This window comes from Indicator indicator, chromosome 12 (assembly GCF_027791375.1).
Source record: "Indicator indicator isolate 239-I01 chromosome 12, UM_Iind_1.1, whole genome shotgun sequence".
NCBI lineage: Eukaryota > Metazoa > Chordata > Aves > Piciformes > Indicatoridae > Indicator > Indicator indicator.
The window spans coordinates 28,145,016-28,158,878 of NC_072021.1; the positions used below are offsets into that span (position 1 = coordinate 28,145,016).

The 13,863-nt window shown below is 42.4% G+C and overlaps 1 protein-coding gene across 1 annotated transcript; it reads right to left on the reverse strand.

The window, feature by feature from the left end:
- Window positions 1–262: 262 nt before the first annotated feature.
- On the reverse strand, window positions 263–12,412 carry STMN2 (stathmin 2). The gene is made up of 4 exons (XM_054385353.1): window positions 12,301–12,412; window positions 11,501–11,673; window positions 3,079–3,270; window positions 263–322 (listed from the first exon to the last, which is right to left on the reverse strand). Exons 1-4 carry the CDS (start codon window positions 12,380–12,382, stop codon window positions 263–265), a joined length of 507 nt encoding a protein of 168 aa, XP_054241328.1. The 5' UTR covers window positions 12,383–12,412.
- Between the last annotated feature and the right edge of the window lie 1,451 nt (window positions 12,413–13,863).

Sequence of the window (13,863 nt, forward strand, 5' to 3'; positions counted from 1 at the left end):
AATAAGATCCAAGTTTTTTAAACATCAAGCAAATCATTCTGCAAAGAGACCACATTGGGTTTGTTTTTTTTTGTTTCTTTCTTAAAGTTGGTTTTGTGTTGTGGGTTGGGTTGTTTTTTTTTTTTGAGTTCTTGATTTTTATTCATTTTTTTTTTTTTTTAAACCATGTCATACATTTCCCATACTGATATCTCATGATCCATAATATAGGCAGGGGGAGTTTACTAATGGTGGGGATGGGTCACATCCACCATTGGTGTTTTCAGCCAGACAGTTCCACCTGGAGCTCCTTGTTTCTACGGACCTCTGCAGCATGCCTCTCCTGGAAAACATCAAGAAGGGGGGGTGGAAAGAAAAAAATCAAACCTCTGTCTCATTCTGCCTGCCCAGGGAAGTTTCTGATGTCAGCTCAGTTAGGTTGTGAGTTTGATGCTTGCACACAGCTTGCTCCACAGCACATCCATCTTTACAGGATGGAACTCGAGAGGGATGTCAGCCACCAGACCAGCCTGAGGCCTGTTGGATGTTTATGTTCTCCTCTGGAACTCAGACTTTTCTCTGGTATGGACTTACAGTTCTCAGCACCTGACCAAGTAATTTCAAAGGCTAGCAAGGAGATGTGCTTCTTGGCAGCACAAAACATCCCACATGCTCACATCTGCCCTTTGAATTCCTAGCTGCTTCACTAAGCACAGGGAAGAATGAGTGGGATCGAATTAATTAGTGTATGTAGTAGAAGTGTTAGGTACTGTCTTACCTGAAGCACTTAGGAACCACTAACAGAGACCAAAGAGTTTAGTTGCACCAAGATGGGTCAATAGGAGCATCTCAGACACACCCTTAGACCAAATGCTGAAGCTGTTATTTTGTGATGGAGGAAGGACAGGGTTGCCAAAAGTAATTGCAAGGTCCTTCTGTCCACTTTCAGACAGGCTGTCTTCCCTTTTACAAAAGCAGCCAGAATTAATTTAGAGTTACTTGAGCCCATATATATTGAGCTGCTTCTGTGGAATTGGGCCTGTGGTCAGTCTGAACAGCTGTCAAATGGATTTAGGAATGTTCTACTTGGAGTGTTTATAAAACTATTTTTTGGCAGCTTCTGGATTTTAGCATATTGGTTTTATGCCTTTCTCAACTGTCAAACAATCAGATGTTAACCTCTTGTGTCTGATCATTGGAAAAAATCCCAGACAAGCAAAAGGTGACTACAGAAGGAAACATCCATCCCTTAAAGCTGACTTTCAGGCACTCCTGAGGCGTTCCCATGCATTAAAGGGTCCTCTATGGTAAAAAATCCATAGAAGTCAGCAGTTGCCTTTTTATTGTGTGAGCTATACTATGGATCACAGACCAAGACAGTTTATTGCATCAACTGAACTTGCAAACCTCAGTTCTTATAAGATCCATCATTCTGGATGCTAGATTTTAGAAGGGATTTATTCCCCAAGGCTCCTTTTAACTGCTGGATGTAGAAGTTCTCTGTGATTGCAGGAATGTCTAGCCACCACTACCTCAGGCCACCCACAGGTTGTGAGTAATGTTTGAAGATCTGAACCCAGATATCTCACTTCTTTCCCTGCATATACAGGGTTTGCTCTTTTGTGTTGGCAAATCCATATAGTCATGCCATTTTTAATAACTGGTCTGAACAATGTTCCCACATGAGTTACTGTCACCTTTGTTCAGGAGCCTTCTCTGGATTTCATGTACATATGGCATGATATTGCTGTGGCTTTCAGACCTCAAGGATGGCTAATTGGCTTTTCCTTTTGTTTTTATAAGCTTTGGGATATATGCCTGCAAACTAATGCAGAAATGTCAAGGAATCTGAGTATGGTTCTTAAGGTCAAGAACTATCCCATTTGCATGGTTACTTGTAATGTTATCCTTTGGTTCCTGGTGTTTCTTTCCTGCTCTCTGAGACATTTGTCTCCATCAGAGAAGCAGAGGTGCTTATGGAGAAGATCTCAGTGAAATCCACTGAGGGCTATTTTCTTTCTGTTAGTTGATTTACTAACATATTGACATTCATCAACAAGTGATGACTCATGCAGGAATAATTCATTTTTTTTCTTAACACTCCCAAATCTTTATCTGCATGTTTCCCTCTGTTATGTGGAAGGGTTATTATGGAGAATTAGTATTCTTGGCCCTTCCTGGTACTTATGATTTACCTGTTTCCCCTGGCTGCATTAGAGATCTCCAAAAGAGAATTTACTCTCTTTCAGTTGCAAGACTTATGGAAGAACAGGCCTCTTTTGATGTATAGAAAAGATTTCTTCCCCCCCCACCCCCCGCCACCATCTATTTTCACCTTTTTCCTCTGAGAAACAAAGAGCATAGATACAGGACAGATTGTTTGATTTGATCCATGACTCTTCTTAAAAGCTGATATCTAAACATAAGTGACCTTTTATTTGTTCTCAGTACTTAAAAGCTAGAAAATCAAACTTTGTCTGGGGAGACTCCAGCAAAGGGCCATGAAGATTAAAGAAATGGAGCATCTCTCAGTCTCTCCTTTAAGGAAAAGCTGAGAGAGCTGAAACTCTTCAGCCTGGAGAAGAAAAGGCTCCAGGGGATCTCATAAATGTGTATAAATAGTTGAATGGAGGGTGCACAGACCCAGGGTCTTTTCAGTGCTGCCCAGTGACAGGTGCAGAGGCAGTGAGCACACACCGAAACACAGGAGGTTCTGCCAGAACTTCAGGAAACAGAGTTTTGCTGTGAAGATGATCAAGCACTGGCACAGGTTGTCCAGAGAGGTTGTAGAATCTCCAACCTTGGAGATGTTTAAAAGGCACCTGGACAAGATCCTGGCAACCAGCTATAAATGGCCCTATAGAGTTGTAGAACAGGATGGTTGGACCAGGTGACGTCCAGAGGTGCCTTCCAAATTCAGCCATCCTGTGATTATAGAAGTTTAGTCTTTTTTCAAAAGCGGTGGCTTGGATAAGCATCAAGGGCTCTAACTTTCAGATTACTCAAGGGTAGAAGCAAACAGAGCTACCCACAACACCTCTTCAAATTGCTGATTAGACACCTCACCTAGGCTGAGGTGAGGAGCAGTAGTGTGCTTACCTTCTCTTGGAGACGTTCGATGAGAGCAGCTAAGTTAGCTTCACGGTTCTCTTTGATCTGTTCCATTTTCAGTATCAGCTTTTCCTCTGCCATTTTGCTGAAGTTATTGTTCTCCTCCAAAGCTTTTTGAAGCACTTCTCGCTCATGTTCTCTCTTCTCTGCCAGATGTTTCAGCACCTGGGCCTCCTGGGACTAGAAACAGAGAGACACGTGGCTGAAATGTAACCCCCGCAGGGTGATAGATCACGGAGTGTGGCAACTGCCTGAAGCTGCTTGCTTTGCTGTCACATGCACTGTTTGGAAAGATCACTTCTGTGTGTAAACCAGATCAGCTTCAGCCAGAGGGACTTAGAGGCGAGGCACTGCCCTAATGTGGGGTATGTGCCTGAGGTAGTGGCAGAGAGGCGCCTGAAGCATCTCTGCTACGAAGAAACTCTGTTACTCTGTTACTCTGTTGCTGCCTTTGGTTGCTGAGGTTGCTGCCTTGGGTTGCTGGGGTTGCTGCTTTGGGTTGCTGGGGTTGCTGCCTTGGGTTGCTGGGGTTACTGCAGTGCTTGCTCAACCTCTGACAGCTGCAGGCTTTTACATACAAGCATTTCATCTGCGGAGACAAGGCACTGGGGGCTGAGGGTAGGCAGAGTGTTAAAAGGGAGCTTGCTGACACAGGAGAGGTCCATTTTTCACCCATATTGGACTATTTAATATGCTTGAATAATGACTAACAGACTTTGAAGCTTGCTGTTGTGAAAGAATCAATTTAGAAAATGGTTTGGTTTGGAGTTTTTGTGTTTCTGTTTTTCCCCATGGTATTGATGTTTGGCTTCACTCACTGATTAGAAAAGGAAAAATGGTTTTATTCTGTAGAAAATAATCAAAACAATTTTTAGTTAGAAGTCCAAATTTAATTTTGCAAGGAAGATGAAAACTGTAGGTAGGGATGAGAGATGCAAGCTATATGCAAAGCTGTGTTGTTCTTCTTTGCAAACTCAGCACTGAGCAGCATCAGCTTTGTTATTTATTTTAAATCAAATTACTTAACATGAAACCACCGGTCCTAGGAGAGAAGCCAAAGAGCTTGCAGCATTGGGGCCACCTTCCAGGCAAGCCAAGTCAAAAAGACAACATGTTTCAGAGGGGTGGTTTGGAAATGATAAACAAGTTGTATGCTTTTGGATACAACAAATTAGAGGGAGCATGAGAAGCAGACAGAAAACAAGGAATGAAATACTGTTCTGGGAAGCTAAGTCCATTATTTCAGCACAGATCACAATGAGCTGTTGCCATTGTTGTCTGTAAAAATGAATTAGTTTAAAGCTTGAATTAAGGGCTTTAGCTAACAATTAAAATTCAGAGTAATGAATCCCATTAAATTCTATCATGTGGACTTGAATGGAGTGAAAAAGGCTGCACGTTTCTGACACGAGCGAGGTCCAACGAGCAGGAGAAAAACAGTATTTGAATGAAGGTAATATACACACAAAGCCAAATGAGGCAAATAGAGCAGATTCTAGAAAAGGCTGAGAAAGCCAAGCAGGACATCTTGCATCAGCACACTGCAGTAAAACGTATCTAGCCCTGAAAGACTGTAGTGGCTTGCTTGAGATCAGCTACTTTCATCCATTTTGGCCACTTAATGTATTTGATTTCACCTCTAGCCTGGTTGCAGTTAAGGGCTTATTTCTCATAATTGTGATCCCTGGAGCGCTTCCTGATGGGAATGGTCTGCTGAAATGGTTGGTATGTTACAAAGGCTCTTTCTGACTCCTACCTCCATTATAATTTAGTAAAAGAACAAGCAATTTTCAGGAAATAACTGTGTAGGGCAAAAGATGTTGCAAATGTGACCAGGCAGCTGAGTCTAGATGTGAGGCATCCCTGCCCATGGCAAAAAGGTTGAAGTAGATGATCTCTAAGGTCCCTTCCAACCTAAGCCATTCTATGATCGTCTAGTTCCAACCCCTCTGCTATGGGCTGGGACACCTCCTACTAGAGCAAGCTGCTCAAGGCCCCATTCAGTCTGTCCCTGAACACTGTCAGGGTTGGAGCCTCCACAACTTCTCTGACTGTAATGTCCTTTTCCAGGAGATGTTGAAGTAGTAAACTCTTAATCTGACAGACTTCTTAATTTGAAATATTTAATGGTGTTCAAATATGTGTATATAATATGTTATAAAAGCAAGCCTTTTCAGAATTGGACATTTCCAAGGACATATGCAGGGCCTGGAGAGCTGCAGTTAAAAAAAAAAAAATTGGACCATGCCTGTAAGCAGCATTTTTCAAAAGAGCATTTGCTTTCAACAGGAGGTAGCAAAATGCCTTTGATATTTTGGGGCACTTGCCCTTTTTTCAGGATTTATTTTCTTCTAGTCAAATCCTTTTTCTTCTGGAACGACTTCTTGTTATCATAAATCCAAGAGAACCCTGGAAAATTAGAGTTTTGTATCAAAGTACACACAGCTCTGAAAGGCTATGCTGGCAGATAATACTTAAAGTAATTTGTCCACTAATGCATGATAATGAAGAAAATCCTTATACTCTAATCCAATGTTTACTGGATGCAAATTATGTTGGCACCAGCAAGAGTCTGGAAACTAAAGCAGACCTCAGGAACTGACTGCAGACCCCTAAAATGGTTCTTCTTTGGAATATGTCTCAATAAGCATTCCTTTTCCTCACTCACAATGTTGAAGGTATTGAAGATATGGCATGTCCAAGGGTTCAAACCATAGGGACCCCCTGCTCCCCACCACAAGACATCCACATGGCAGAGTCTTGTTTGGATGGATGTCTCTTTTCTGATGCTGCTGTATCCCACCCAGCTGGCAGTCTGCCTGTTTCCCTGGTGTTCACACCATTTCTGAAACCCCCTTAGGACAAATTTGGAAGGCAGTTGATGTTTTTGGTATTGGATTGACAAACCATTTTCTGGTTCCAACACATTTGGAAAAAGAACTTGGCCAGCATGTCTGTTCCAACTCTACTATACATCCAGAAATGTGTAAATGGATGACTCCAGATATTTAGTGGGGCTGGGACTAGCAGAATCCCTTTGTTGTTTGTGTTTGAACTGCTGCAGTGGGACTCCCATAGTCTTGATACAGGACTCCAATGTAATCAGGAAGGTTTTTTTTTAGGTTTATTTTCAAGATTGTGTTTGAAGTGCTGGAAAAGATATTTTCAAATCTCTGGTAGTCCATGTTCTAACACTCTTATAAATGGCTTATGGTAAGTGCATCTTCTGCAGCTATTGGGAGAAATTAATCAAAAGGGCTGGAAATGGGAGGAAAGATAAAGAAGGAGAGAAAAATATAAAGTGGTGGAGGAAAACCACTAATATTTCATAGTCCTTTGTTTTACACTCTCAAGCAGCTCCTTGCCCTTCTTTAAACCAGGGAGCCCAGAACTGGGCACAGTATCTTGCACCATTTAATAATAATGATATTAAAAACTCATGTAGCTATAAATTGGTATCCAACAGCATGGAAGTTAGAAAACATGGCTGTTCTGCATTCTCTGTAGCCCTAAGCATGAGGGATGTGCTGGATTAAATTTCATTTCAATACAAAGCCATCAAAAGGATTTAATTACATGCAACTTGTCTCCCATAATCCAAAGTCTAGTACAAATGTGCATCCCTTTAGTGTTTCATTTTAATGCTGGCAAGCTGAATGTGGACAATGAAGATGTATGATTCAACATACGGCTCTCAAAGCCTGTCCCGTCTAAGGGCATTCACTGCTGAACATTCAAGGCCAGTGGGTAAAAATTGATAGCTGTTAAAGATTCTGCAAGAAATAAACTTCTGCTGCTTACAATGTCACCCTGCTCCAATTTATGAAGTGGGAAGGATGAAAAGATTTTTGTGATTATTCATCAAGGTGGGGAAATATAGCACACATATGCCAAAAAAACAACGGGCTAATAATGACATGCTGTAAAAGGGGACTCTATAAATGGAAAGGACAAGTCTGCAACCAGCCCAAACAGGTCTCACTGTGTGGTGCAGAAGGAAAAGATGCCTCAGGTGAAACTCTTGAGTTTGGTTTGGGAGTGGGAAGTCATGACCGCCAAGTGAGGTAGAGAAAAAAGGAGAAAAGGAAAGAGTTTTGTAAAAGCTTGTAAGAATGATGGTCAGAAAACAGCATAAGGACGATGAAGCCCTAGGTGTTCTTATGAGTTTGAAGATTTATTAATGAATGCTACCTAATTAACAGGGTAGAAACTAATCCTTAAAGAGTGTAAAATCAATTAGTGTTTTTTTTTTCCAAAAAGGTAAGTCTTCTCCATTTGTTATACTTGATTTTAATTAGAATAATGCTGGAAGGACATGATCTATAAACAGTCATGCCTGTCAGTTGTTGTACATAGACTGAAAAGCATGGCAACAGCTGCCACAGTGGATGTCAGAAAAACTCTAGCTGGTTTGTCTGGCAGCAGAATGTGGAAGATGCTTAGGAAAAGTGCAGATGCTCTGTACAACTACCTGAGAGGAGATTTTAGCAAGCTGAAGATGGGTCTCTTCTCCCTAGTAACAAGTGATTGGGTGAGAGGAAATGGCCTCCAGTTGCACTGGGGAGTTTTAGGTTGGATGTGAGAAGAAGCCTCTTCACTGAAAGGTTTCTCAACCACTGGAACAGGCTGGTTGAATCCCCATCCCTGGAGGTGTTTCAAAGAGGCAGAGATGTGCTGTTGAAGGACATGGTTTAGCCCCACACTTGGTAGAGTTAGAGAATAGTTGGACTCCAATGATCCTAAAGGTCTTTTCCAACCAATTGTATGATTCTATGAAGTTGAGCAAATCTGCCTGGTCCTTGTCTGTCTGTCTACCTGTCTGTCTGTCTGTCTACCTGTCTGTCTGTCTGTCTACCTACCTACCTACCTACCTACTTATCTCCCTCCCTATCTTTCCTTCCCCCCTTCCTCCCTCTTCCTAGCAGTCACCGAGTTACATATTTTCCAAGCCAGAGGTTGAATTCATCTAATCACTTCCTACAAGGTAGTGCTCTGTCAATTTTGCTGTTATGTTTTGGAAATAATATTTTAATAATCTCTAAACAGTCTGTGACAACAAATACAGCTTGATTAAGCAACGCATGAAAAGGTGATTCCCCTCTCTCTGTTTTGAAATTGCTGTCTGATAATCTCATTGAGCGTTTTTTCCCCTTTGGATTGTGTGAAAGAGAATATAATTATTCCTATTAATCTTCTCATTACTATTCATGACTTTTCAGGCTTCTATCTTATTTTCATCTGTTGTCTCCTTCCAAGCTGAAAAGTAGGCTATTTAATTTACCTTCTCATGTAAGACTTGTTCTTCCTCTGACTGCTTTTTATATCCATCTTTGTGTTATGCTCTTTCTTTTTTTCAGGCCAAAAATGAAGGCAACAGCTGAGATGTGAGAGCACCAGGGATGTAATGAAGTTTTTTTGCTCTGCTCTTTGTTCGTTTCTCAGCAATTTCTGCTGCAGTGCTAATGTGGAGGTTCTTGTCACTTACAATGACTCAGTTATACATTCATTCAAAACGAACGTAGTACCGAAGGGAAGAAAGGGGCAGGTGTCTGTGCTGCTGTCCCTGATTACCAGTTGATGGTGTAATGAGCTTTTCTTTAGGAAGAAATGAACAGTAATGAAATCAATGAAATGAAATCTCTGGGACATTCAATTTCTATTTCCCACTAAGAATATGCATAATGTCAGGCTTCTTAATTGCTGCCATTTCATTCTCAGTCCGTATCTTTGCAGGATTGCACTTCACAGATTGAGTCTTTGGGGTGCATCATCATTTGGGTGTGTGAGAGCTTGTGTTTCTAGGCAGCTGCCCGTGCAAATGCATATTCTTTGGGCATATAGTAATGCCCTTTTGCAGAGATGAATACCTGATGTGGTAGTTTCAGGCTATGCCTAGGGAAATTTTCCACAGGTCTTGAGCAGAAAGTAGTAGAATGTAAATAAACCACCACTGGATGTGAAAAGGAAAATAATTATAAGTTCTAAGCAATCCTATTGGATGGATAATACACATAAAGTTGGAAGTGTACCCTAACTTTCTCTCTCTTTTTGGCTTCCTCATTCTGAGAGATACTAACTTGTGCTTCTAGTTGGCTTTGCTGACCTTGGCTGTGTTCTTTGTTGTGGCAGAGTATCCTAACAAAACCAACTCTCTGCTCTTTCTCTTGACCCTTTGTGTCCAGGGGGGCAGGCAGGAGGAATTGAAGGGGAAGGTATTAATTCCCCTGGTGTTTGGCCAGGGGGTTCTTGTGCCATCTATAAACTGTAAATCCCTGTAAATGTTGTAAATACTGTATATTTTGTACATATTCATTGCATTTCATTGTAGATTGTAGTTTTGCTTGTACATACAGCTTCATTTGCTTCCACCTGGGCTGGTCTGGCAATTTAATGTTGGGGGGAATTTTCAACCCACCACACCTGAGGAGAAGGATTGCTTTGAAAGAAGCAATAGTGCTGATGTGTGTGCATTAGAAGCACAGTCTTGTGGTAGCAAGGCAGCAGAAGTGGCAAATGTGGCAACGCTTTGGTGCTCATCTTAGTGAATTGTTTACATTAGTGAGGTTCAGCATAGTCAGGCTTCACTGCAAATCAGAACTGAGGGCCAGGTTTTAAGGACCTGTCATTAATCCAGATCTACTGACTTCAATGGGTTTACATCTTGCTGTACTCCACTTTCCACTGGGTTTCTTGGAGGCAAGTCTGCCAGGAGTGAAAGGAGAATGGAACTCCTTTTTTTGGAGCTGCTCCATGTGCTGGCTGTGATGTATCTGCTGGACTTCTGTATACATGTTTGTCCTTATCTTGCAAAGATTCTGTGAATGTCAGTTTTAGTAACAAATCACATTGTTTGAGAGAGAAATGAAAGGCTTAGCGACATCTAAGCTTGTTTCATTTTCAGACACCTTGTACCAGGGACTCCATGAACAGGAGGAAGGGGCTTCTAACTCCTTTTTAACTGGTGCAAGCAGATTTGTCACAAAATAACACCAATCACCTGGCTGAAAGACACAGGAATCCTTCTATGGCTCCTGAAGCATCTCTGGCCTCTTTGGCTCTCCTTTTGGGCCACAGCAAAGGGAAACATGAGCTAACCAGGACAATATATTATCATACTTTGACTTTCCTGTGGCCATTGCTGCCAACCCTGACTTTCCTGAAATGGTGTAACACAGCATAAACACTGGGCACATACCAAACACTGCTCCTTTTCAGATTGGCAATGCAGGCTGGCTATGGCAGTGTCTCATTGGCTTTGTCTGTCCTCCTACAATTTATCTGAGCTGGAATTTGTCCTTTTGTCTACTGAAAAAAACCCTCAACCAAATGAAAACAAAACAATCAAACAAAACCAACAACAACAAAAAATCAAAACCAAACTACCACCACCACCAAAAAAACACCATCAGAGCTAGCTCTAATATAGAGCAAATAAAGACCTCTTCTCCACATCAGTCACCACAAAAGCCAAATAAACACTTAATGTGGACTTCCTGCTCTGCACACCTTGTGAAGAAGGTATAAAAACTCTTCCAAACCCTATGTGACAAACTCTGGTTATGAAAAAGGGGTTTGCCATTATGGGTAAGGTCATAAAGAAGGGAAGAATTAGTCTGTAGATCACTCCACAAGGCCAGCTTTGAGCACTATTGACTCTTCCTGCTAGCAAAGCTTCTCCCGGTAGCTGTGCCGTGCTAGTGTCTTCATTCAGGTGTGAGGTGAATAGTCCTAAAGGCTTTTTGGTCAGTGCTGACATGCCTCCATACTGCATAAATAACACATTTTAGGGATCAGGCATGCCTTGTGGGCAATTTCCATGGGTACTACCAATAGTCAAGATCTGGTAGCCTAGACCATTTCACAGAATTAACCAGGTTGGAAAAGACCTGAGAGATCATCAAGTCCAACCTATTACCTAATACCTAACATCTCCTGGCAACTAAACCATGGCTCCAAGTGCCACATGCAATCTTTTTCTGAACACTTCCAGGGATGGTGACTCCACCCCAGGCAGCCCATTCCAGTGGCCAATTAGTCTTTCTGTGAAGAACTTTCTCCTCAACTGCACATCCATCTCTTAGACACCAGAAGAGCTGCACTGATTTTTGGAGGCTATGATAGATGCTCTGAACAGAACCACTTATTTACACAGCAAGCATCTATATTTGAACCTCCTGCCTGAAGCTATCTGTATTTTGTGATGCGTGCTTCCCAAGCATCAAAACCAGTGAGGTTTGTTTGCAAGCTGCTGGAAGTAAATAAACTTTTAACCATGCTAGTAATTTTTGCCCACATGGGCCACCATGTGTCAGCGATGGCAAGGGGAAACCTAGAAATGGACTAAAAACTTGGCTGTTGTTCTGTGTGCTAAGTCAGGTCTAATTACTAGTGTTATTTTAAGGAATGATACCTTTCTCCTCTCCTCTGCAGCCTCCAGCTTTTTCTGGATCTCCTCAAGAGAGAGTTCTTTCTTCTTTGGAGAAGCTAAAGTTCGTGGTGCTTCTGAGACCGGGGACGGCGGCTTCAAGATCAGTTCAAAGGCCTGGCCTGAGGCACGTTTGTTGATTTGTTTCACTTCCATGTCTGCAGAATAAAGTGAGAAATGGTAAGCCCTTCAGTAATACTTCAGCAGTGTTGAGGAGCGCAGCAGCACAGACCTTAGTGTAGGATCAGAAGTGCAAACAAAAGATTAAGCATCTTTGCCTTGGGCATTTAAAATGCAATGGCAGATTATGGGCTGAAAACTGATCTCAGGAGAAGTACATTCCATTTTATCTGTAATAGCTTAATTATGCCTTAATCTCATAAAGATAAAAATTTACAGCAGTTTTGGAAGCTTATTGGGGTTTTGTGTCATTTCACACTCCCTGTGAGCAGTGCCCAAGCTGATTAATTTTTGAAGCACGCCTTCATCTTTTCTTGGTTTCCTGGGGAATTATGTCAGCTGTGAAGAGCTGGAATTCTCACATGGGGCGTAGGAAAGTACAGCTCAGTAGGAGAAGGACAGCTTTAAGAGCTGAGTTGCCAGTAGGAATAATATCCAGTAACACACAAACAGTAGAAAGTAATAGACAAAAGCAGCAAATAAATGGTTAAACCAGCAAAATAGCCACTGTCTAACACCATGGCCTGGGGTGGTGAACTGAGTCATTTCCCAGCAGTAGCCCTGCTGCCTGACCTGCAAGATAATTTCCAGTGAAAGTCACTCACCATCATATTTATAGATGTTCATGTTGCGAGGTTCTGGGTAAAAACAGGAGCAGATCAGGGAGAGCATGGACAGCTCCTTCATCTTTTCCTTGTAAGCTGAAAGGAGAGATCTTGTTAGCATGCTTCACTTCCCCAACCCCTTCTTGGCTGCTTTAGCTGAGGTGACTGGCTGGGGACCAGCAAATCTGCTCTATTACCCAGCAGGCAGATCCCTCTAGAATGTCTGTTGTGAGCATTGATTGAGCTTTTATCAAATCACACATGAGATGCTCAGTATTGCAGAGACTGCTTCTGATTTCCTGCATGACCTCAGCCTCCAGTGTAGGGCAGAGAGTCCTCTCTGCTTTATAGAAAGTGAAGCTGGCTACCAGGAAATGGATTTAGCATTGGAAGAGTGCCAAGACTCCACTCTCTCCTGGCAGGTGGAGAGCTGTGAAGCTCTTACAAATTCTCTGACGTATCCAAATGTAATTGAGAGCAGCTCTGAAATGCTGCCCATGTGTTGCCATAGGCAGATGCTAAAAGACATTACCTGCTACAAATGAAAATGCTACCCAGATAATTAAAAAAAAGGCAGAAATCAGGATACATTTATCAAATCCATTACAGTGTCCTTAATATGCATAACCACTTGAAGCAAAGCTTTTCCTTCCTCGTTCAGTGTCTAAAATATATTGCTTCCATACTCAGCTCTAATGCATATTATAGAATCAACAAGGCTGGAAAAGACCTCAGAGATCATCAAGTCCAACCTATCACCCAGCACCTCATGACTAACTAAACCATGGCTTCAAGTGTCATGTCCAATCCTTTTTTAAACACCTCCAGGGATGGTGACTCCACCACCTCCCTGGGCAGCACATTCCATGGCCAATTACTCTTTCAGTGAAGAACTTTCTCCTCACCTCCAGCCTAAACTTCCCCTGGTGCAGCTTGAGACTGTGTCCTCTTGTTCTGGTGCTGGTTGCCTGGGAGAAGAGACCAACCCCCTCCTGGCTACAACCTCCCTTCAGGTAGTTGTAGACAGCAATGAGGTCACCCCTGAGCCTCCTCTTCTCCAGGCTAAACACCCCCAGTTCCCTCAGCCTCTCCTCATAGGCCTTGTGCTCAAGACCTCTCCCCAGCCTTGTTGCCCTTCTCTGGCCATGTTCAAGTGTCTCAATATCCTTCTTAAATTGAGGAGCCCAAAACTGGGCCTAGGATGCAATATACAATAGCTGATGCCATAACTACCCTTGTAGTTGACCTTTACAGTCTTTACTGACTTTGTAATGCCTATAGGCTCCAGACACAGTCTGAGGAAGGGTTGGTGACACCAGCACCTAAGCACTTTACAATGTTCTGCACTGACCCCTGTTAATTCCATCATCCCAGCATGTAAACAGGACAACGGTCTTGCATCTGCTCACTTGGCAAGTCAGTGACAGATCCCAGACTACAGGCAGCCTCCTGGGGCAATACCATAACCACTGCCCACACTACATAAAGTATATTTTTGATGGGGGGGTTTGCTTCAAAATTCATTCTGGCACACACCCCTTCTCTCTACCAAAATCAGATCTG